General features: G+C 47.2%; 1 protein-coding gene across 1 annotated transcript; it reads right to left on the bottom strand.

Annotated features, from left to right (window-relative positions):
- Nucleotides 1-791: 791 nt before the first annotated feature.
- Nucleotides 792-6,350, bottom strand: RRM2 (ribonucleotide reductase regulatory subunit M2). Its single transcript, XM_051614167.1, has 10 exons — nucleotides 6,219-6,350; nucleotides 6,063-6,140; nucleotides 5,708-5,842; nucleotides 5,476-5,592; nucleotides 4,708-4,841; nucleotides 3,553-3,647; nucleotides 2,643-2,776; nucleotides 2,098-2,202; nucleotides 1,855-1,968; nucleotides 792-1,460 (listed from the first exon to the last, which is right to left on the bottom strand). The coding sequence occupies exons 1-10, from the start codon at nucleotides 6,345-6,347 to the stop codon at nucleotides 1,308-1,310; spliced, it is 1,194 nt and encodes a 397-aa protein (XP_051470127.1). The 5' UTR covers nucleotides 6,348-6,350; the 3' UTR covers nucleotides 792-1,307.
- Nucleotides 6,351-23,112: the final 16,762 nt, after the last annotated feature.

The following is a 23,112-nucleotide window of genomic DNA, read 5'->3' as shown; positions in this document are numbered from 1 at the left end:
AGTTAGGTCCTAAATTAGATCACAAAGTCCTTTTTGCAGGTCAAAGCAGCAGCTAATTTCAGTTTATCCCATTGTTATTTAATCTAACTGCAAATCATTTGCAGGAACTCTATGATACCACAGTGAACTCCTTCACAAAGCATGTGCCCATTGAAGTTACATTAAGCGTACTCACTCCTGTTGCTTTGTACTTAGTGTGGAACAACCACGTTGTAGCACATACTTGGTTTTTGCTACTGTTACATGTAAAAACTGGAACTGAATTGAGTGATGATGAAGCTAAGAACATTGCTTAAAGTCTGAATTAGCTAGATTTACCCTAGAACACCATATTCAGTGCAGCTGATCTGAAATTCAGAGCTAAACATCACTTCCTATCTACCAACCACATGTCTAAGCAGCTATTTCCTGCAGTTGTTGCATTTCCTTAGGGAGTCTACAGTTCAGAAGGAAATGGAACATAGAACTTTACCCATTGGAGCACTGAAACCAGTACAACACTCAATTCAACCAGCTCTTTATTACTATTATATGCAATATTGTTCTCAGTTATTAAAAAAAGCAGTTAAATACAGAAGCCAGCTGCATGTTACTTTTCAATACCCAGAATATCCAGTTGAAGTTCACTTTCCCAAGCAACTTTCTTCCTGTTCTTTGATAATTTCAAAATCAATATAGTTTGACTAACAGCACCATTTTTTTGAAGTTCCATGCCCAGAGGGAAGCACAAGTCATAAAAGATTAGGTTGCAAAAGTCTAAAGATTTAGACGTATATTTTAACAGTCAAGTATTACAAGACAGGTTTGTTTTTTTATTTTCAACTTTAAAGTGCCAGGTTTATGTACAAATTATTAAAACAATAGTATAAAAAAGGTAAACTTAAAACCTGCTAAAAAAAGCAGTGAGGTCATGTAGTTGCCTCCAGAGTTTTCTACAGAGTATTCAGCCAATTTACAACTAGGATTTCTCAACTGCTCCTTTGTTTATGGGGAGAACAGCAGAAGCTAGTAATCACTGCCCATCATCTCCCATCTTGCAGATGCAGGTGCCTGTATCTTTCACAAAATTGAGTAACATACGTTGTAAGAGACACATCTAAGCATTCTACAAATTAACACCATTGGCAAAGTCTAGTAAGAAGGGAATTTAATGCTGGAGCTACACTAGCCTCCTGAAAAGTACCAATACCACCACATTTCTCAAGAGTGGGATTTCAGTACAGGAATCAAGTCACACTGTGACTCAATATATTCAATGTTTCCCTCTAAACAGGGGAGCACACACACTAACTCATAGGTCTGTTAATTTAAAATTCCGCATCCAGGGTGAAAGAGTTGTCTGTGGGCTTGGACATGACTCCCATCCTCTGATATTCACCTACTCGCTTCTCAAAGAAATTGGTCTTGCCTTCCAGAGAGATGTTTTCCATGAAGTCAAAAGGATTCTCCGCTTTGTATATCTGAAATGGAAAGGCAATTCGATAGTCACCACAGGTGCTTGCGTCTTGAATACTTGTGAGCATTAGACATCAGCTAGGAATCTAATGAAACCCACAGCAGGCCTACTGTGTGCTGAACAAAGAAACCTGCCCCAAGCCTTCTCTGCTGTATTTGTTCCTGTCTTTTAGCTGCAATCAACAGAATGACAGCAACTCTTCCATGGCTCTTTTTTCATTGCATCCTTTTGCTTTTCTTTCCACAGGTCTCCAAACAGGATCTAGCAGCAGGGCTGCTAAATGGTTTTATAAGTTATATCAATGTTGTTGCGTCATTGCAGGATTTCAGTTTCTGGAGGAAATGAAGTTTAATATTAAATCTTTACCCCATGAAAGATTCAGTGTATTAGAGCCTTACCTTGTTAAATCCCAGTTCCAACATGAGCCGGTCTGCTACAAACTCTATGTACTGTTTCATTAAAGTGCAGTTCATGCCAATCAGCTTTACAGGCAGTGCCTCCGTCAAGAATTCCTGCAAATAGTGGAAGCACTTTATGCACAGCAACTGGTATTCATGCCGTACTGTCTAGGTTAATTCTATACCAAACAGCTCCCTGGCTTTGAGTAATTGCAATCAACCTCCTAAACAAGGAGCAATTACCTGTTCTATGACAACAGCATTCATGATAATTTCCTTTACTCTCCCCTCTGATGGTTTGTGTATCAAGTGCTTGAACATGAGGCAGGCAAAGTCACAGTGCAAGCCCTGAAAACAAGTTTCAGAAAATTTCAGGAACACAAAGTTAAAAGAATCACTCGTATTGGTAGCACAGAATAAAGAGCCCAGTATCTAGGTACCATCTTTGCCCTTGCACATTTAATGTTCATTACAGGCAACTTTCTGCCTAAGCAGAAGGCAGCATAAGCAAGTTCAGCCAGTACCAGCCACATTTGCTACAAAAGGGCAAGATATGCTGAGTGCAAAGATTGGTGAGAACACTTAAAACTACTTCAGAAGAAGTAAAATACTAAGTCAATTTATGCTCTGCTCTAAGATCCCCCATGACATGCTTACACACTTCAGTGAGCTTTAGAGACTGGCTGTTTCTAAACATACTGTTTTAAAAGATAGGCTCCAATTGAATACCATTACTTTGAGCTACTGTCATACAGTTCCACCTTTAACTGCTAGAGTTTGATTCATACCTCATCTCTACTGATGAGTTCGTTAGAAAAGGTGAGCCCAGGCATTAATCCTCTTTTCTTCAGCCAGAAAATTGATGCAAAGGAGCCAGAAAAGAAGATTCCTTCCACCGCTGCAAAAGCTACTACACGTTCTCCTGTTAAGAAAAGATTGACAGTAATATCACACAGAAAACTTCACAGGATTAGTACCCAGAAGTTGTGAATAGACCAGTGAAGTACAGCATCCTCCTCCAAGAAGAATGAAGAAGTTTCTGCTCATGTGTGCTATAGCCTGTCCTTAAAAAAAAAAAATTACAGTAAAGGCTCCTAGTTATTTTTAAACATGAGAGTAAGAACCAATTGGAGTAGCTACCAGGTACCTAAAGCCAAGGCTCCTTCCCCCAGGGTAACCACCAACACCATCCTTTTTTGAAGGCTGCACACAAGAATCATCTGCTAAAATCACTGCTGTTTAAGTCAGTGTCTGCTCATTTTTGATTAAGTAAACTTTAGCTATGAAGAATGTTCTAATACTGGTGAAAGAATGATCTGTACCATCTCATCCCACTTCATCAAGACTTCAAGAATCAGTAAGGCAGATGACCTACAACCTCCAAACTATGCCTGCTGGAGAGAGATAGCCAGTGCAGATCTAGACAACTTAAAATTGATCACAGAGCCAGGCATACAAAGATTGTCACGTGAGCTACCACATTCAAAATGACAATTTCACAAAGATTCATGTCAGTAGCTCATCTCCAAGATGAAGGTTTTCTTCTTCATCTCCAGAATTATACCAGTGTCTTACCACAGGAAGCATGTACTCTCCCTGTGACAACAATCCCTGTGAACTGTGAAGTCTGGAGAAATGGTGATTCCTCCATTTTTTTTACAGAAGGAATTCCACTTTACTTCCAACAGATGTACTCACCATATGTTGCTTTCTTGTCCCCAATCCAGCGCATTGCCCAGTCAGCCTTCTTTTTAACGCATGGTAATGTTTCAATGGCATTAAAAAGAAATTCCCTGAGAATTACAGAGCTCATTAGAATTGGACATTAGCACAATTATATCATATTCATAGCCACAGATAGTCGTTTGCTTAGAAGTGCTCTACACCTTCAGTCTCCTTCCCCATTCTATTCTGTTCCAGTCTAGCTGTATTTGTGCCCATCAGCTACCTTTTAATCACCTTCCCATCACATCAGCACCAATTCACGTAAATTCCCATTACAATATCAAGGGGACTATTGTTTCATCAAGTATTTTACTTGAACAAGGTTTTCCAAACTAACCAGCTTCCACTCTCCATTAGCAAGGCACCAAAGCTCTCATGTAAGCAATTTGTCCCTAAAACACTTACTGGAATTGTGCATCTCAGGGTATGATATGTTTGGCTTTCTATGAAGTAGCAGCAATTACGTTTCTCTAGACTGCCAAGAGCATTGCAATACCACATGACCTTTCTCTCAACAGGATGTTGGTCTGACAACACATCAGAATAACCCCAAGTATTGCTCAAAAACTTGTGTTTAGATTTAAGATACCATTCTTGAATTGATTCATCTGATGACAATTTTACATTCTAGTTATATTTTTTTTAATCAAGACCCCAAGCCACTTTTTGGCACGTGACATGCTTTCCCTTCCCCCAAGCAGAAGAGTAAAGTAAGGGCAGCAAATACCATGTTAGAGTGCTAGCTGTTAACTAAATGCACAAGGTTTTTTAATACAAGTGGTATCATTCTCAGACAAGTTCCCCTACACAGCTTTGCACTTGGTGCAGCAGTCATCCATTAGTGTTTACTGAAATTTAAAATACCCCCTTATTTGACTGCTCCATCTTTTACATAGTATCATTTCTTCAAGTATTAAATGGTTTCAGTTTTGCTTTTAATCTAAGGAAGTTCTTGCTGATACCCTTCAGAGAAGAAAGTTGTTCTGAAGTTGCTCTTAAGCAGCAGCAGTATTTTACATAAGTTTAGTCTAAATCTTAAAATTAGCCTTCAAGCCAGTGACTGATATGCATCACTCATCTATCAACACCTAAAGAATTTCAAACCTTTCATAATCAAGCAATACAAACCTCTCTTTAGAATCCTTAATGTAGGTGTCGATAAGAAGACTGTACATTTCAGAATGTATGTTTTCCATGGCAATCTGGAAGCCATAGAAACAACGAGCTTCTGTGATTTGTACTTCTTGACTGAATCGCTCCACCTAGAGGAAATAAATGTGTTTGCATATAACTAAGTTGCAGTTTAGAGGCATTGACGCTCACTAACAGCCCTTGCTCAACCCATATAATTCTCTTCAGATTAATTCCAGACACATGGATTCTTAGCAGCACTAGCCTCTCACAGATCCAAGTCATGAGTTATTCTTTGGTCCCAAGTGCAATGAGAAAACATCTTAATTTTACTTAGCCCCCATTAGAGAGGAGGTCAGTGAGAGGGTAGAACCAGAGTGAGGGCTCTGAGCCAGCCAAATGTAACTACAAGGCAATGCCCAGTGCCCAGAGGGGGAATGGGCTAACTTTCAGATTATAAAAGGAACCCCAACTTTACAGAATGGTTTGGGCTGGAAGGAACATTAAAGATCATCTAGATTCACCCCCCCCATGCACGGGCAGAGACACCTCCCACTAGACCAGGGTGCTCAAAGCTCTGTCCATCCTGCCCTTGAACACTTCCAGGGAGGGGATGTCCAGTTTCCCTGGTCAACCTGTTCCAGTGCTTCACCACCCTCACATATCTAACAAGCTTGTGGAATCAAAAGCGTAGTTATTATTTGCTAGCTTCACTTCACAAGGTGATGTTTCTGTGATGTTTCTGTCAAGACTGTCCCTACACACCAGGTTTTCGTTGACGATGCCATCGCTGGCAGCGAAGAAGGCGAGGACGTGAGAAATGAAGTATTTCTCCTCGGGCTTCAGAGACTCCCAGTGCTGTATATCTTTGGAAAGGTCCACCTAAGGCATTGCAAGAAAGGGATGAGATGATTGCGAAGAGCCGGGGGGTTGTGGGGCTGGGCGTGAGGCCCCAGGGCTGCGGGCGGGAGCAGCCGGGGGCCGCCCCCTCCCTCACCTCCTCCGCCGTCCAGAAGGAGGCTTCGGCCTTCTTGTACATCTGCCAGATGTCGTGGTACTGGATAGGAAAGATGACGAAGCGGCGGGGGTTTTCCCGCAGCAGCGGCTCGTCCTCCTGCGCGCCCCGCGGCACCTGGAGCAGGAGAGCGGCGGGGCTGGGCTCGGCGGGAGCGGGGCGGGGGGGCCGGGCCGCGGCGGGAGGCTGCGGGGGGCAGCCCGCCGTGCGGGCGAGGGCGGCCCCCGGGAGAGGCCACCCGTGGAGAGAGGGGCAGCGGGGCCGGGGGGGGCAGGAGCCGCCAGGGAAGGGGCGAGGGGAGGAGAGCAGACGCCGTGTCCGGGCACCCCACACTCACCGGCTTCCCGTCCGCCTCCTGGAAGATCTTGCGGGCCGCCTTGCTGGCAAGGACGCGGGCGCTGCTGAGGGCGGGGGGCTGGGAGAGGGAGAGAAGGGCAGGGTGAGAGCGCTGCTGCTGCCGGGCGGGAGGGCGGGCGTGCGGGGAGGGCCTCACCGTGTTCTCCTTGTCGCTGAGCGCCAGGCCCTCCAGGGGCGACAGACTGGCCAGCGGCACCAGCTTCTTGTCCGGCGACAGGCGGGGCTGGTCGTGGCGGGCGGCGAGCGGGGCGCGGGAGGACAGCATGACGGCGGGACGGGCGGCGGGAGCGCCGGCTTCCCGCGCCGCCCCCTTTATATCCTCCTCGAACTTGGCGCCAGAACGCCCGGCTGGCCACTCACCGCCCGGCCGGCCCTCCTCCCAGCCCGGCCGGCCACTCTCCGCCCGCCGCCGCCGCCCGGCCCCGCGCTCCCACTGGCTGCCGTGCGCGGAGCCCCGCCTGCCATTGTGCGGCGGGAGGGCAGGGCCCGCCCGCTGCTTTGGCGCCAGCGGAGCGGGGGGGAAAGGCGGGAGAGCGCCGAGACCCCGCCCCCGCGCTGTCCCGCGCTGTCCCGCGCTGTCCCGCGCTGTCCCGCGGGCTGGCGCGGAACCCCCGCTGGGGCTTGGGGGGCCGGGCGGCCCGGCAGGGGGAGGGGGCTCGGGTGGGTGCGGGAACAAACACCGGCGCAGCCTTGGTCGCTCGCAGCAGGCGCGGTGCCTTGCAAAGAGAGGTTTCGCTGCCGGTCCTGCACATGATAGCTGTTCTCAGATGGTTTGGGACGCAAAGGAAGAAGCAAGCTCGTTTCCCGGTACAGGAATGGTCTCATCCTGGGTTTAAGGTAGAGCTCTGGAAGTGCCATGTTGCCCCCATCCCTGTCTTGCCCCAACCCCCCATCCCCCCGCTTCCTGTCCCTCCTTCCTACCGCTCCATTTTCACTTTAAACAGTGGGGTTTCTGCGTCTGGAAACAGAAATGGGCTTCTTGGAGAAACTGACTCCAGGTGCTACCTGGCTCCACATCTTTTAACTAAACAGCACAAGCAAGGGAGAACACAGGTATTAATGAAGATGTGAATATTTATCTTCTTTTAAAAGTCGACGTTTATTTTATATTCATTAAATTGCCTTTGTTTTACCAACATCATTTCCCTCCTCCAAATCCTCAGAGGTTCTGTGCCCTTCAACCAAAACGTTTTCCCTGGAAGAGTTTGAATAAAACCAGGAGCTTAATGACACCAGCCAGTCACCATCATCTGAGCACACACTCCCAGGAGCCAGGACGATGAGTTACAGGGCCCAGCACTGCACTACTTGGCTGGAAACGAAGCAGGTAGGGCAGGAGGGCAGCAGAAGACTGACCTCAGGGCAGACAACATGGTCCTTTCAACTGCATGATTTTAGGTTGGATTGACTGCTTTAATCCATAGATTGGGGAAAAAAAGCAAGAGTACTCCCCTCTGGAAGCACTTCTGACACTGTTCATTCAACCTGACTGTTTCAGCAGGTCAGCATCAAGATAAAAAACCTGGACCTGAGCCCTCCCCAGCTGGGATGTATCAGAAATGGCCAGCAAATAGATCAGGCTTGTGGTATTTATTGGTCCTGTTTAGGGCATCGGGCTGGTCCAGGCACCCACCCGGGAGATGTTCTCTGGGGCCTTCTGGGCTAAATATACATCCCAAGATACAAATCTAAACATACATCTCCATCCCAGGAAAGCAAGTACTGCAAAACCCCAGCCTAGTAGGCAGCCTAGACGGACATGGACACACTCCTGCTCTGCTTCAGGAAAGCATGTCCCAGCGGCAGAAGTGGCAGGCAGCACACAAGTGGTGCCCTGCTATCTCCTGCCAGCTGCCTGAGGGGCTGGCAGAGAGCTACAGCAACACCCTCCCCACCCTAGCCAAACTCATTTACCCTCCCAGTAAGGGGTCCCAAAGCCACCAGCTCACAAACCCTGTGCTGCTGCCAAGGGCCATCAGGTTACAACAGTCATGCTATCACTGCAGCTCAGACAGTCTTCTCAGAAGCCCATGGCAGGGGATCAAAGCTCTGCTCTGGGAATGATGGCTCTGCAGGCAGACCAAACACCTGCCAGAGCACAGAGAGGGCCTGCGAGGAAGCACATTGCACCTCTGTGCTGCTGTAGCTGCAGCAAAATGGTATTTGGGAATGAGTGTTCACACTGAATTTTCCTATTACAGCGGTTTAACCCAATTACATTAGTTCCTGGAGACACATCCCCAAGGTTTACTCTGTGTGCAGTATTTATCTGCATACACACTAGTGGTGTCATGGAGGAAAGCAAGCATGAGGAGCTCTCTTCCCCTCTCATACATCCTCCTCCATGGTGCAACTGCATTTTGGGAACAGCACTTCCCAGCCAGCTCCTTGGGCAGAGCAGGCCCCAAGCAGCAGGCCCTGCTTTGAGGTGGCAGAGCTCAGCATTGCACTGTGATGTCAGCTGGCTTGTGCCCTCTCTTGGGGCTGTGAAAGGATGCTCTAATCTGACTTCTGGCCCAGAGTAGGGTACTGTGCATTTAAAAAAAAACAACAACCCGTCCCCAAACTAATCAGTTTCATGCCTTCTTTGTTTACAGGAATTTAGACAGGCAGAAAGGAGGAAGCAAGAGCAGCCCAAGGCGCTGGGCGAGGCAGGTAATGGGGTGTTTTGTAAGTGTGCTGTTCACATAGGTCTCTCTCCAGACTGCCCACCCCAGGGTCCTAGCCAGAGGAGGGACCCCAGCACCCTGGTATGTCTCATCAACTGCAGGTGGAGCTCAGACACTGTTGTGGTACTCTCAGTGCCAGCACAGCAAAGCCACTTCCCACCAGGCATGGCTCACAGCCCTCAAACCTCACACCCCCATCACATGTCTGCTTCATCATGATGGATCCTGTCTTGGCTCTCAGCTCACTTATCTGACGGCTTAGGGTAACACTCAGGGCAGGGTCTTCCTAGCTCAGATGATTGGTTTTCTTCCATTTAAATGCAGATTGCCTACAGGACAGATAGACAGTAACTCCAGGTTGCTGACTGCCTATCACAACTTCAGCAATTGGTCTAACTGATGAAAGTTGGTGAGGATAACTCCACGGGAGACACAGGCTGACTCGTCACTACTTGAGGACATCCTGTGTTCTGATTACAGAGAATGTGGCTGATCTCTTGCCACACATGGAAAATTACAGGTCATTCCTGCTCTAGCAGCCTGTCAATTACCATGAAGGAATAGTTCAGGGAACTTTCCTCAGGGTTACATTCCTCAGCACATAATCACCCGAAACTGCATAAGGGCAGAAGGCAGCCCCAGGCCCCTTGTTTCTGGGCAGGATCATGCTGTTTATGTTGAACAGGGCTTTTGCTCAGCAGCTTTTCTGATGCATCTCTCTCTTTGCTACAGCATACATGGAGGGGGTTGTGCTATCCTTTCCCTCTTGCTCCAGTAAATAAGCTTGCCATCTTAGCAAAGCAGAGAGGAGCCGCCCTCTACTTGTGAATGGTTTCAAAGAAAAACAACCTCAAACCATGAAAGTCAGTGACAGGAAACAAGGGCAGGGCTGCAAATTATTTTACTTAACCTGGTTAGTATAGGCAGCTTGTTTATGACTCAAATCTTATTTGCCTGCAGGGAAGTCCTGGGCCTTAGATACCCCCATCCCTGCTCTGCCTGCTCCAAATGACCTCTCCTCTCCCAGTAGAGATTTTTTTTTCCTGGAAGATGTGGATTAACTTCAACAAAGTGGACACCTCCTACCACCAGACATTCTGCTGTATGCTGCCATCCCTACCCCCAGAAATCACCTAGTCAAAACTGGCATGAAAGGACTGAGAAGGGATCCTGCATCTTATCTTTGGGACAGTGCAGCATTTCAGCCCTGTTCTGCTCCAGATGTCCAGATGACATCTGCACTCTTCCAACAGGGTAGAGAAAACAGGGAGACTTACCATTGCACAATTTTCTGGTAGCATCTGCCAGACACTTCCCTGCAGAGCCTGAGAAGGTTCAGTATTGGTCAGGGTTCAATTGCAATTATGCCAAAAAAAGGTACTGGAAGAAGCCAGCTCCTTCCATATAGTGTCCTGTTGTTATAACAGAGCAAATTTCTTTGTAGGTTCTAGCTGTGATTCCACAGTGGTGGGAAAAGGTGCAAGGGACTGTCTACTTGGTCAGCTCCTGTGCACGAACAGGCAGTAGTAGGAAAGACTGCAAATGCATTCAAATAAGTGAAAGATGAGATAGGCATATGCCTATGTATGAAGGCATTAATTGACCCTAGGAATTGTAGCTGGGGGAAAAAAAATATGTAAAATGGAAATTGGAAGGATAGAGTCAAGTGTCTACAGCATTCAGGGGACAATGAATGTTTTTTACTGCACTTGCATCCAAAGTGGTAACCACAGGAGGATAAATTGATGCAGATCTGACATTAAATGACTTAGAGGCCTGCATGGGGATATAGAAAACAAAAAAAAGATTGGCATCCATTATATCCTTTCAGCAGTACAGTCACACTGATCAAATGTAATCCCTTGCTTTATAAGGGTGCATTTGATTTACTGTTTCATGACATTGAGAGAATTAAAACAGGTCAACTGATAGATTGTAGAAAGTCATTGAAGAGGCATATCATTAATAGCTCAGATTGTCTGCAAAGTTTTCATGTGGTAGATGTGGTGGGTGGAGAATAATGAGTGTAAAAGCAGCCTGTCTCACTCTGTCCTCGGTGTTAATGAGCCTAACTGCAAGATCACACACTGGGGAAGAAAACAGAAGACTACACCGACAAAATTCTGTACTGCTGCTGCAGAGAGGGGCTTCTGGGTGATGATACATAGCAGCTCCATCAGCAGCCTCCCAGGCAAACCTGTGGTCAGGGGCCAAACCAGGACCCCAGTGCAAAGGCAGAGGGGTCACAGCTGGAAGCAGCACTGCTTTCCTCCTGCATCCCATGGGAGAGCATCCATGGGGCAGCCCCAAGGGGGCTCAGGCAGGTGTCTACATGTGAGTGGGGTGTGTAGGCACTGAGGGTACTTGAGACATCCTGAAGTGTCCTGCCTGTCCTTACTGAGCCCCAAATGTCTTTCATACCTCCCAAGTCACCCCTGTCAGCCACACAGCACCTCTGGAGCCTCTCAAATGGCACCGATGTCCTTATTTAGGCAACTGAGTCAAGCCATCCAACATGAGACAGACCTGCATCTGGATACCCAGATGTGTAATCCTTATCTCAAACCAAACCCACTCACTGTGCCCAATCCCAGAAGCAAAGGGATGAACAGCCCCAGGAGAGACTGCAGACTTCAAAAGCCTGCCTTGGAGCAGGATGCTGGAGAAAGCTGCATTATTCAGTGCTACTGAGAGAACTGAGGAGTGACTTGATCATCACACTGACCAAGCTGCTGTAATTGACCAACGGGGGGAAAAAAGGCATAAAATCCTACAGCTTTGAGCGGTAACCAGAAAGTGGGTTTCAGAAAGGAAGTATTTCTCATCAATGATAATTACGCATTGAATTACCTTTCCTGGGGACGTGGTATATTCCTCAATTCCTGGTCACGATTTCAAGACCTCACATGACAGTTTTATTCACGCACATTATTATTTGCTCAGCAGTTACTGGCAAGTTTCACCAAGGGTAAAACGATTAGGATAGATTATTTTATTAGTCCTTTTGTCTGGCATCCATCAAGATGTTCTTTCATTGCACAGCAAGCTCAAGGGCATGCCCGAGCTTAGTTCCCTCCAGCTGTGCCTGCTGATGCACCCAACTGAAGAAAAGGGGGAGAAGAATCTTAAAGTTTTAACAATGAAAACACTCATAAATCAATCACTGGCATTATGTTTCAGCAGAACAAGCTGGTCTCATCTAATTTTGGCAGAAAGAAATATAAAACAGGAGACAACTCTTAGCCAACAGACACCCACTGTACCCATTCCAGCACGTGTTACCACATCTCCCATTTGGGAGTTCACTGACCTCTAGCACTTTCAGTGAAACTGAGGCACAAGTAATTTATTTAAAGCATACAGCATTTCCCACACTCCCTTCTAAAACCCTTAAACAGATCAATTCTCTCCTCCTTTCCCATATTAATCCTTGGGGAAGAAGAGGGATTATTTTGTTTTGTTAGCAGATACGTTTCTTCAGCTGAATTGGTTACTGGTGTTTCCTTCCTAGCAGGAATGGGGAAAGCTTCCACTATGTAAGCATCCTAGATCAATCACAGGTGGATACAGCAAGGCATTATATAACTGCTCTTTGCCTACACTGCCTTACAGAATTGCATCTTGTCTCCAGTTTCCTGCAATGTTTGCCTTCCCTGTGGCTGTACCCATCTCTTCCTTCCTTTTTTTCTGGCATTTTTCAGCATGAGTTTTAAGTTCTCATCTATTCCCTTTTCTCCAGTGCTGCCACACAAATTCCTCATGAGAAGGCAATTTGCACCCTCTTTCCCCTGGGATCCTGCCCCCTTCTTCCCCTGGGATCCTGCCCCCTCCCCACCTTGGCCCTAGGGCTCACATCTGAGCTGGTCCCACTGAGCACCAGGCTCCCTCAGCCACTTTTAGCTTCATTTTCCCCAAGCTGCCTCAAATCTAGCATCCAGTACCTCAAATCCCAGCTCAAAAGCAACTTTGAAAAGCAGTCCATACCCCATGTGTGACACCCTGCCTTCCCTGGCAATAGTCACAGAACCACAGAAAGGTTTGGGTTGGAAGGAACCTTCAAAGGTTATCCCTTTGGGCAGGGACACCTCCCACTAGACATCCCAGATACATGTCCCTTATCATAAGACCCGATGTCTCCAGCTCCATGCAGTGAGGACACAGATACATGACAGCCTGGGCTTGAAGTGGTTTCCTAAGGTCACAGTCAAAAAAAGGGATGACTGCTCCACAACTACAAGTTTATCTATCTATCATCTCCTCTGCAGAGCTTAGAAATGTTCAGCTGCAAAGCTAATGACCAGAGACACAGACCTCAGAGCAGCAAAGCTGCACAGGGGCGAGGACACAAGGTGCAGAGGAACTGCGCCTTTCAGACTTCACAATCCAGTCCAATAAAGCCACAATCCTTCCTGGCAATCTCTGGGCACTGCCTGGCAGGGAAACAAGATTTCACAGGGGTTAGCAGAGCAGACATGCAAGAGGTGGGGAGCAGGAGCAGAGAGACCAGAGCATGGAGATCAGACACTTTGCTAGAAGGCAGCAAGGACAGACAGCAGTCACAGCCCTGGGTCTCAGCTCAGGTCTCTGAAGAGTCCGGGGTAACTTCCTGAGGGATGCATGAATGAAGGCATTTTGGTCTTCCAGTTCCCAGACACCACGTGCAGTAGTTATTCTTTTAGCAAGCAAAACAACCCAGAGATATTTCTGCTGGTTCAGATAATCCATTTTTAAACTCAGCCACCTGAACACAGTACAAAAAACCAGAAATGAAAGCACAACGATAAGACAGAGGGCTGGGACACCTCTTCTATGGAGAACGGCTGAGAGAATTGGGGTTGTTCAGCCTGGAGAAGAGAATGTGCCAGAGAGACCTTATTGTGGTCTTTCAGTATATAAAGGGGACTTAGAAGAAAGAAACTTTCTACCAGTGCCTGTAGTGACAGGACAAGAGCCAATGGTTTTAAACTGAAAAATTTAGGTTGGACAAAAGGAAGAAATTGTTTATTACAAGGGTTCTGTGACACTGGAACAGGCTGCCCTGAGAAGCTGTGGATGCCTCATCCCTGGAAGTGTTCAAGGCCAGGTTCAATGGGGCTTGGAGCAACCTGGTCTAGTGGGAGGTGTCCCTGCCCATGCAGAGGGCAGAGGGCTTGGAACTAAATGATCTTTAAGGCCCCTTCCAACCCAAACCGTTTTAGGACAGAGATGAGTTTTCCCCCAAGATCTTTCCACAGGGACGCATGTGTGGGAAGAGCGTTTCCCTGTGCCTGTCCCCGGAGCGGGTCGGGCCGGGACAGGAGGGGGAGCTCGCAGCCCTCCCAATGCCCCGGCCGCTGGGCTGGCCCGGGGGGCTGTCCCGCTCCTCCGCCGCTCCCCCGGGCTGGGACAGGCTGCCCAGGCAGGACCGGGGCGGGCGGATAAACAGCTGCTCCGTGCGCAGCTCCATGCCGCCCAGGAGAGGATGCTGCAGACCCCGCAAACATCCGCAGCAGCAGCCATCAGTGCCTTCGCTGCCGAGGACACAGTCTCCCCGGAACCAGAGGTGCTATTTTTTGCGTGTCACCCCCAGCCCCTCTGAGGGGGCAGCAGTCGTGCCAGCAGGCTCTGCAGAGCTCGGTGCCGAGGGCTTTGCGGGTTCCCTGCAGCCGCCTCGGCCCGCCCACGGTGCGTGGACACAGGCAGACAGCTCCAGGGGCGGGGTTGGGAGGGCTGTGTGCAGGCACATAGCACAGAGAGTAAGGAAATGCAAATAGTTAAAAATCCTTCGTCCCCCCAGAGAGGAAAAAATAAAATTAAAAAATAATAATAATCCCAAGTTTATAAAAACTCTTTTCTCTGTTCTGGTGTCCCTGAAACTCACGTGCCCTGGTGCCTTTCTTTAGAAGTCTTACTAGAATGGCCCAAGCTCCTGCCAGCAGCTGCCCTGGCCCCAAGCAGAACACACTCTCCCCATCTTGTCCTTGCAATTATCAAACTGCTTTGCAAAGGAAATACCGGAGATGGAGATAAGCACTGGGTTAAATTCACACACCCCTGCACTCAGGTTCTCCGTATCACCTTCTCCCCTTCCCCCAGCTGCTGGGCCAAAAGGGGTGCAAGCTTCAGCCTGGCTAGCTGAGTTGGGCTGACTTCAGCCACACCAGCTGCAAACAGGCACTACACACACAGGTGCTGCTGTTGCAGCCCTTCTCTCCCCTCTGGAACATCAGAAAACTAGTATTTGTTAAAGCTTTGAGGTTTGGAGTTTCTCAGCTGTTTCTTTCACAGGTAACAACATCTTCAGCTACTGAGAGAGAAGGAAATATTTCAGATCACAGTAAGACATGAAATAGAAATCTCTGCTTACAGCTCTGCCTTTTCCACCTCCTGCAAGACAAGCCTGTCTCCTGTGTCTTCACAGATGACCACTGCTAGGGTTTTTCTCTTTCTGACCATGTTTTAAGAGTCCTTTCTTGCAGTCCTAACCCTTATTATCAACTAAATAATGACCTGCAGTACAGTGCTTGACAGGGCAGCTAAGAAAGCATCTGCCAGCTGGTTCTGGGAGAATCTACATGACAGGGTGATATGTGGGAGGCAGGGCTGGGGACTGGTAGCTTTGTCCCCAAGTGATTTCCCTGTTATCACACCTATTGTTATGTAGGAGATAAGAAGATGGGTAAGGAAAGCAAGAAAGTGGTAGTACAGCTAAAATACCCCAGAGCTTGGACAGAGCCTCAGGGCGTGGGACTGCCGGGAGTGAAGGTTCCCTCATCCCCCCCTTGCCCTGGGCCCGATGTGATGCTGTATCTCAGCACAAGCACTTGCCACCTTCCCCAAGCCCAGTCATATCTGTGCAGTCAAAGCCATCTGCTTGGCACATATAGAGAAAAAGGCATCAGTCGTGTCCTGTGTGCCCTTTCACACTGCTTCTACAAAACACCTCTCAATACCTTGTAAACCTATAGCAATGACCACAAAGCCCAGAGAAAGATGTGCCATGGAAACAAAGCAGAAGGAAGGCCATCACCAGTTTCCCAGATCTCTGCCATCACAAGGAATTAGTCAACCACCCGACAAATGCACTTTCACGCTTCCTGGAATGCCAAGAGGAATGGTCCTTGTCAGATGAGACCAAAGCACAGGCCTTTGTCTCCCACAGTAAGGTGAATTATTAGGGAAAATACACATTAACCTCTGACCAAACCTTTCCTGCTCCCACTGCTGCTAGGAGGAGAATAAGCCTTTTCCTATGTGCTCATGCTAATCTCTTATGGAAGCACTAATAAAAAACACTGTCAGTTCGCTGTGTCCTTTCTTGCAATGCTAGAGGGGAATCAGCTTTTCTTGTCCAACTCTTTGGCTGCTCAGACCTCTGCACTCTGCTCCTGGAAGCAGAGCTTGGGGTTGTGCTGGTGGCAGCAGCTCTCTGACAATATACATCTGCACCAGAGCATGCACTGGTGGGCTTTGGGAGATGGCTCACATCAGCTGGCAGGAGTTTGCTGCTGAGCCTGTTTCCAGCCTCTCTTTGTCAATTGGCTTAACATTAAAAAAGACACATTCAATTTGCATCACCCAAAAATGCATCAAGCCAGCATCTTCTCCAGTGTCTTACCCCCAGGGGAAGTCGGGGATCATGAGGAACATAGTCCATAATTTTGGAAGGCCCACACCTGCTTCATTTTTCAAGTCAGTCCAAGTGACTGCAGCCATAAATCATGCAAGGTTTTGTTAAATTGGAGAGAAAGGTGTACTGGGCTTGCCTGGCAAACACTGGAGGAGCAATCACTGCTCGGGAGTTTATTACCTCTCTCAGTGGTGCTCAGCTGGCCCTGCTTCCATTTACCACAGAGAGAGGTGAAAAGCTATCATCTGCTCTGATGAGGCAGAACGGAAATATAGCAAATCCAGACATATTTAGCAGCTGGGCATTAATACAAGTACCTGACAATGTAACGAGTAACCACCATCCTGCTGCCACACCAGAAAAAGCACTTGGCTGCCTGCCTTGACCATGGTCCAGGCCTCAAGGAGCACAGAGCAGCCATTGACAGCTCCCTCCACCAGCTCTTACTCAGCCTCCAGAGTCAGCTGGGGCTTTTGATCCTAGCCCAGATTTCAGACAGGGACCTGCTGTCCCCCTGTAAGCTACTGCTCCTCAGGTTGAGGTGAGAGCTGGGAACAAAGCATCACCAGCTTCCGGAGGCGATGAGGTGATTGTGGTTGTCTCTAGAAAATGCTGTGAAGCGTTTTCAGGGCTCTTTGAAAAGCCTCCCACAACAGCAGAACCTCAAACAAATGGGGTGGGGAAACCCATGGTACATCACAATATCCAAGGGTAGGAGAGCAAAGAAACCTCTCTCATCACATATTCCTGAGAGGGTTTTTACTCTTTGTCCCTTTCTCCCTCCATGAAGGGGCAGGAGTGCCACAAACCCACAGAGGACATAGCTGCCACTATTGCTGCTATGTCGGGGTGTTATATCTAGTCCGGCAGGAGTCTGGAGAACCATCATCTCCTCGCAATCCTAAATGATCTTACCTCAATCCCTTATCCTCATCCCCATTCCTCATGAGACCTCCTGCAGCCTCACCTATCTGCTTGCAGAGATGTGGGGGGCATCACACTCCTGCAGAAGGCAGGCAGTGCCGGTGCAATTGCTCGGCCAAACGCTGGACTCCCTCCTTTGGTTTCAAGGAGATGGCTTCATTTGAACAAGGACTGCAAGACTCAGTTAGAGCCTGCTCCCAACCTGGAAAGCCTTTCACAGCTATCGTGAGATGTGGATACAGCACCTCTCCAGCTACCCAAAGCCAGCTAAATTGAGACCAGGGGCTAAAATCAGCTGTGGCTGTTGCTGCTGCAGCAGGAGGAGGCACATCCATCCCCACTGCGTTGGGTGCACAGTGGTGTTCTGCCTGCACACAACAGTGTGCAGAGTCTGCATGCACACAACAAAGCCCACGCTGGGAACAGCTGGCAGACTGCAAAGCTCTGAGCTGCTCCTGTAGTCTTGGGCAATGGCATATCCCATGAGCAAGGGATTTTGTACCCAGTGCAGGGGTGGTGGCTGTCCCCACAGAGGCTCTGGCAGGGCTGCCAGGGACCTTGTAAGCCTGGTACCCCATCTTGTGCTGCTTCCTGGGCTGCAGCCACAGTATACTCAAGGGGTTACAAGAAGCAGAGGGGGACACGGCCTTCAAAACTGGGTGGCTGTAGCCAAACCACCCAACAGAAGCAGTCAGTGGTGGTGTTAACTCCCAGCAGACCAGGGTCTGATCCAGGCTGTGTTTGGGACAGTGCTGGGCAACAACCACCCTGGGTACCATCGGTGACATGTCCTGCTGTAAACACAGAGCTTCCCAGGCACGCACCACTGTTACAGTCAGATTTTCACCCTCCCTTGGTGTCTGGTGTTTGCTGAAGCAGTGGCCAATTTCCACGTACATCTGTGTTTTAAACTGTGTAGTGTTAGAGATGAAAGCACTGAGGGCTGCACCCCTGGGGTCTACTCCTGACTCCCAAAGGCAACACAATTTAGATGTTCACTGTTGGAGAGGTTCTCATAGGAATCACAATATGCAGAGGTGACAGAAAACAGTGACTTCTTTCACCAAACTGAACAAATGTTTCCCTGTTCTGTGTTATCTCCTTTTCACAGGCTTCCAGCAGTGACATTTTATGAGCATATTTTTAGATAGCTACTTCTCGCTGTTCCTCAAGCCACTACATTCTGTTATACATTGTACAGCTGGTTATGGTTGATTTACATTTAGCATCATGAAAAAAAAAAAAAATATATTTCTGTCAGTTTGGGTTTATAGAGAGAAAAACCATGGTGAAGTCTGCATATTTTTTTTATGTTTTTTTTTGGACCTAAAGCCAAACTAGCTTCTAGGCAGCAAGCTAGAAAAAACAGCTTTCTAATCCAGGAAAGCTCACTGGTCTCTTTAAGCATTAAATGGCTGTGTTTTATTCACCAGGGGGAGGGTGGAGGGTCTTCCGCTCACAATTTCAAGATTCTCAAGTTGATTACTATTCTACTTAAAATGCCTTCAAAAGTCTGGTTTTGAGTCTAATTAATCTTAAACGAGCTGGGGGAAAGCCTTGCCTGGTGAGCTAACAGAAGCTGTGTTTCAATCTTAAATAACCCCTTTATTGGAAGTTCTTCTGTAATCAGTGTAAAAAAAAATTAAGAAGGAAGGAAGGAAGGAAGGAAGGAAGGAAGGAAGGAAAACATCATATCCTACTTCCTCCCAAAGCTGAGCTCTGCTGCCACAGTAACCCTCCACATTGTGAACCCCCCTTGCTAGGAGCATGCACAAATCTCAAGCCTATGGGTATTTATGAGCAGACTCAGGTTTGTAAGGGTTAAAAGGCTAATTTATGGTAACATGAAATGTAAGTAGGTTTGGACTTGAAGAGAACAAGAACTTTCTTACAGATGCCTGTGCCAAATATTCAAAACTAGCATGAATAAACCATCACACATCTCTTTTTAAAAAAACAAGATTTTCCCTTTTCCAATTTTTAAAATAAAGCTATATGAAAAGCAATAGAAATCTTCAGCATGTCGATACCAGTCTGTGTTTGTAGCACAATGTAGGTTCCTATGACATTGTTTCAGTATGATTAAAAATATATAAAATAGAGACTATTAAATAGCCATGTTCAAAATTCACAGAGAAATCTGAATAATACAAAAAAGCTAAAGAAAGCAATGTAGGTAAGTAACAAATTAAAGCACTGAGAAGTTCTCGTATCTTGCCAGATGATATACATTTACTTTGCATTTCTAAAACATTACTGAATCCAACTTAAAAAGGGGCTTTGTTCCCCTGATGCCTGAAAATGACAGTTTCAGGATACACCTGTAACAGCAGCACACTCTAAAAGTCATTGCACCTTCCTTATAGCTAATAAAATCAAGGTAACCTGTGTACAATATTAAAGCAGTCGGTGTTAATGGATTACAGGATTTGTAAGCAATCCTGCTGCAGAGGCATCCAAAGCACTGCAGGAATGTGGCAGTGTTTCCCCGCATGGACCTGCAGCCTTGGCCTAGGACTTCTCTATCTCTGGAGGTGGTAGATAATTGATTATGGCCTCATTTGGTTTGCTTTGGCAATGGAGAGCTATAAATACTGCAAAAAGCAGGCAGAGGCAGTGGCTGATACTATATCTCTTAGCCCAGACATCCAGCTGCCGTGCTGTGGCAGGGCACTCTGTGCCAGTCACACCTGAGAGTAACCCAGGGAAGAGAAGGCTACTCTCAGATGGCTGGAGACATCACCACTCAGTGATGTAGGGAGGGACACAAGCATGCAGCTGAGCCCAGTGCTTGGCACATTCTGCCTGCACTTTGGGCAGTGTGATCTAGAAGATGCACATCCCTCAGCCACCAATGCTGAGGTGTGGACGTTTCTCAGATCCCTGCATGGACAAGAGCTGCATGACTCAAACCACATCTCCAGCGGGCACAGCAGGCCCCATGCTGCTTGGTGCTGTACACAGAGAACATATCTGAAAGAAAGAAAGAAAAATTTGGCCACAGAGAAGATCAACAGCAGAATGAAGAACAAAACCAAATTTTGTCAGCCCAAGGCCAGAGACACACCACCAGTGGTTTTCACTACATGTTTCCCATAGACCCCAAGAGTCTTCTTACTATTTCAATAGGTCTGCAAAAGTCAACCAAGCCTACTGCCACAACAGGCTGAGGCTCACAACTCTAACACAAAGATCCTTTGGGGACCCCTTAGAAGAAAAGGGAGCATGAAGATCTGCATTCAGCCAAGCAGCTTCTGAAACTCTGCCAACTGTTGAAGGCTTTTACTAGGGCTGTGGACTGACTCAGCTGAAAGCCGCATGGTGTGGGCTGGGAAATGCACCACCGTCAGCACAAAGTGAGTCCAAGCACCAGGTTTTATAGCACACAATTTATTATTTCCATCCTTATTACGCAGGGGTGTCAAATGAGATCCTGAAGATGAAACAGCAGCAGTTAGCATGCTAATGGCTATACTCATTTTCAGCCCCTTGCCCTACTCCACAGCATACTAACCACTCACATTGGGACAAAATTGCAGGCTGTCTCAGCATTAGCACTTTGCAATTAAATCCTCCACTTTCCATCTCTTTCTTGGAGGCCTGTGTTGCCAGACATAGTGCAGCCCTGCCCTGGCTGCTCACTTTTCTCACATTTTTACTCGTCAGCAGACAGAGCCCACTTGGTTTGTGAGGGCAAGTGGTTAAAAAAGCCTTGCCTTGGCCTATGAGAAGCCTTATCACAGTAGCACAAATATCACATTGGCACTGCTCTGTTATACACAGGCTTTGAAAGCTTTGCAGTTATATCCATTAACCAAAGTGCATTACTTTGCCTGTAACTACACCTAAGTGAGAGATCCTGCAGAAACACTGTGGATGTTCACTAACAACCACTGACCCAGAGCTCCATAAAGCAAAAACTTGCTATCTATTCATGAAGGTGCACAGCCCATTGGTGGCTCAGGGAAGTGTGGGCTGCCTCTTCTATGGCCTTTGTAACTGCAGTTTTAAAGAAAACAAACAAAACTTTCAATTAAATAAGTCTGTGCTTACTTCAACCCCCAAACCTAGCCACATCGAGCAGGAGATTTAGCACTGAGCTCTTCTAGGGATGTGGGAAGCATTCACACCAGACAAGGGACCCCCTCTGTGCTCTCTGTTTTGCCCTTTGCAGGGTGGAGATGGCCACATCCACCCCAGCAGGGGCAGGGAAGCTTAATTAACTGATGGTTGGTTACACAATGCTTTTGCAGGGAAACCACGTGTTTACAGTTTCATTTTGTAATAATTAGTGTCATCTGCTACAGCAATGTCTCCAGGAGTTTAATACCCAACATGTGTGTGGGGCATTTCACAAAGCTCAGCAAAAAAATCCTTGCTATTAAGCAACTTATTATTCCCACGTAAGTATTCTCTGCTCTTATAGATGCCCTGACATGTCTCTGAAGAAGCAGGTAGCAGGCAAAAGTTTTACTTGTTCATGACTCAGGGACATTAAATCAACTTGGTTTAGCTAACTGTCTATGATGCAGTGAGTGTTATTTATCCCCAGTATTGAAAAAAAAAAAAAAAATTAAAAAGAAAGAAAGCAACAAAGATGTTCTGCCTTCACTGAAAATAAGCCTGGTTCAGATGGCTATCTGAACACAGGAGTGGAGGAAAAACAAATTATTTGGTGCCTTCTGGGATAAAACCAGTAAATTTTTCAGGGCTGGTCAACAGAGACACCCAAATCTGTGCTGTTTATTGTGAGACCTGAGTTACAACTGCAGTTCTCTTTCATTGCAACACTTTACTGACCCAGGTCTGGGCATTGGTCTCTCTTGGGGTCAAGACAACTGATCAAAAGAGCAGATATGACAACAAGCTCCCATATGGTCTGCTAATGAAGATCACTAAAGTCCTTCAGCTGATGTATCTTTTGATATCTCTGGGCAAAAACACGCTTCCTTTTGATTGCTGTCAGATGTCATTTGAGTACTAATCTCTAGAAATACCTGAGGCACTTGACCTCCTTCTTCTGGGAACCTCTCCCTGTGTTTTGGAAACAACTTGTCTGCAAGCACTACTGTGTTGTTGAAAACTGATACAGACATTTCATACCACCCTGGAGCTGGCTAAACAGGGCCAAGAGCCCTAGAGGAAGAAAAGGAAGGATTTTTGCAGAGATGTTGTCCAGGTGGTATTGTACACAGATTTTTTAAATTGAGGCAACAGAAGTTAATTTAAGGTCATGCCTGGCATCATGGTAATAAACCGTTCAGGCCTATAGAAAAACACATTAACAGTAGAAGAAAATCACAAGAGATTGGAGATAAGGAGTAAATCATTCCACAGATCCCATTGTTTTGTTTGAAATTACTTTTCCATGCAGAACATCTTTGCTCCCCAGGGTCTGCTGTCACAGGATGCCTCATCTCCCCAATTCTTCTGCTCGGGTTTTCAAGCTTCAGCCACACACACGTGACAAATCCACTAAGGCCATGATAACACACATGCCTGTCTACCTCCAGCTGTCCAGTGGATCCGGAGCAGACTTCTCCCTCCAGTGCACCACCCTATGATGCTTAAAACTTCATACAAACATGGGTATTGAACTCAAGTCTACCAGCCAGCCCTATCTTCACCATCCAGCCCAGATGTCCAGTCCAGGGTCAGCCACTTGAGTAGTGATTTGTTCTGCTGAGCTGCCTCATTCTTGTCCCTGTTAATTGCTGCCAGCACAGGCAGAGAGGGACCTTTTCCAGCTTGTGTTCCCACTGGAACTGCTGTGATGCCGGCTACTCATTTGGCAGCTGGCCAGCAATGCCTCTGGAAAACTGGAGTAT

The sequence above is a fragment of the Apus apus genome, chromosome 3, assembly GCF_020740795.1.
Source record: "Apus apus isolate bApuApu2 chromosome 3, bApuApu2.pri.cur, whole genome shotgun sequence".
Taxonomy (NCBI): domain Eukaryota; kingdom Metazoa; phylum Chordata; class Aves; order Apodiformes; family Apodidae; genus Apus; species Apus apus.
This window is presented reverse-complemented; position numbering and strand designations above follow the sequence as displayed.

Coding starts and splice junctions, on each gene's coding strand:
- RRM2 (XM_051614167.1), bottom strand. CDS start 6,347: ATGCTGTCCTCCCGCGCCCCGCTCGCCGCCCGCCACGACCAGCCCCGC. Junction 6,141..6,218: donor TCAGCGACAAGGAGAACACG/GTGAGGCCCTCC, acceptor TCCCTCTCCCAG/CCCCCCGCCCTCAGCAGCGC. Junction 4,842..5,475: donor GCATCGTCAACGAAAACCTG/GTGTGTAGGGAC, acceptor TATTTCCTCTAG/GTGGAGCGATTCAGTCAAGA.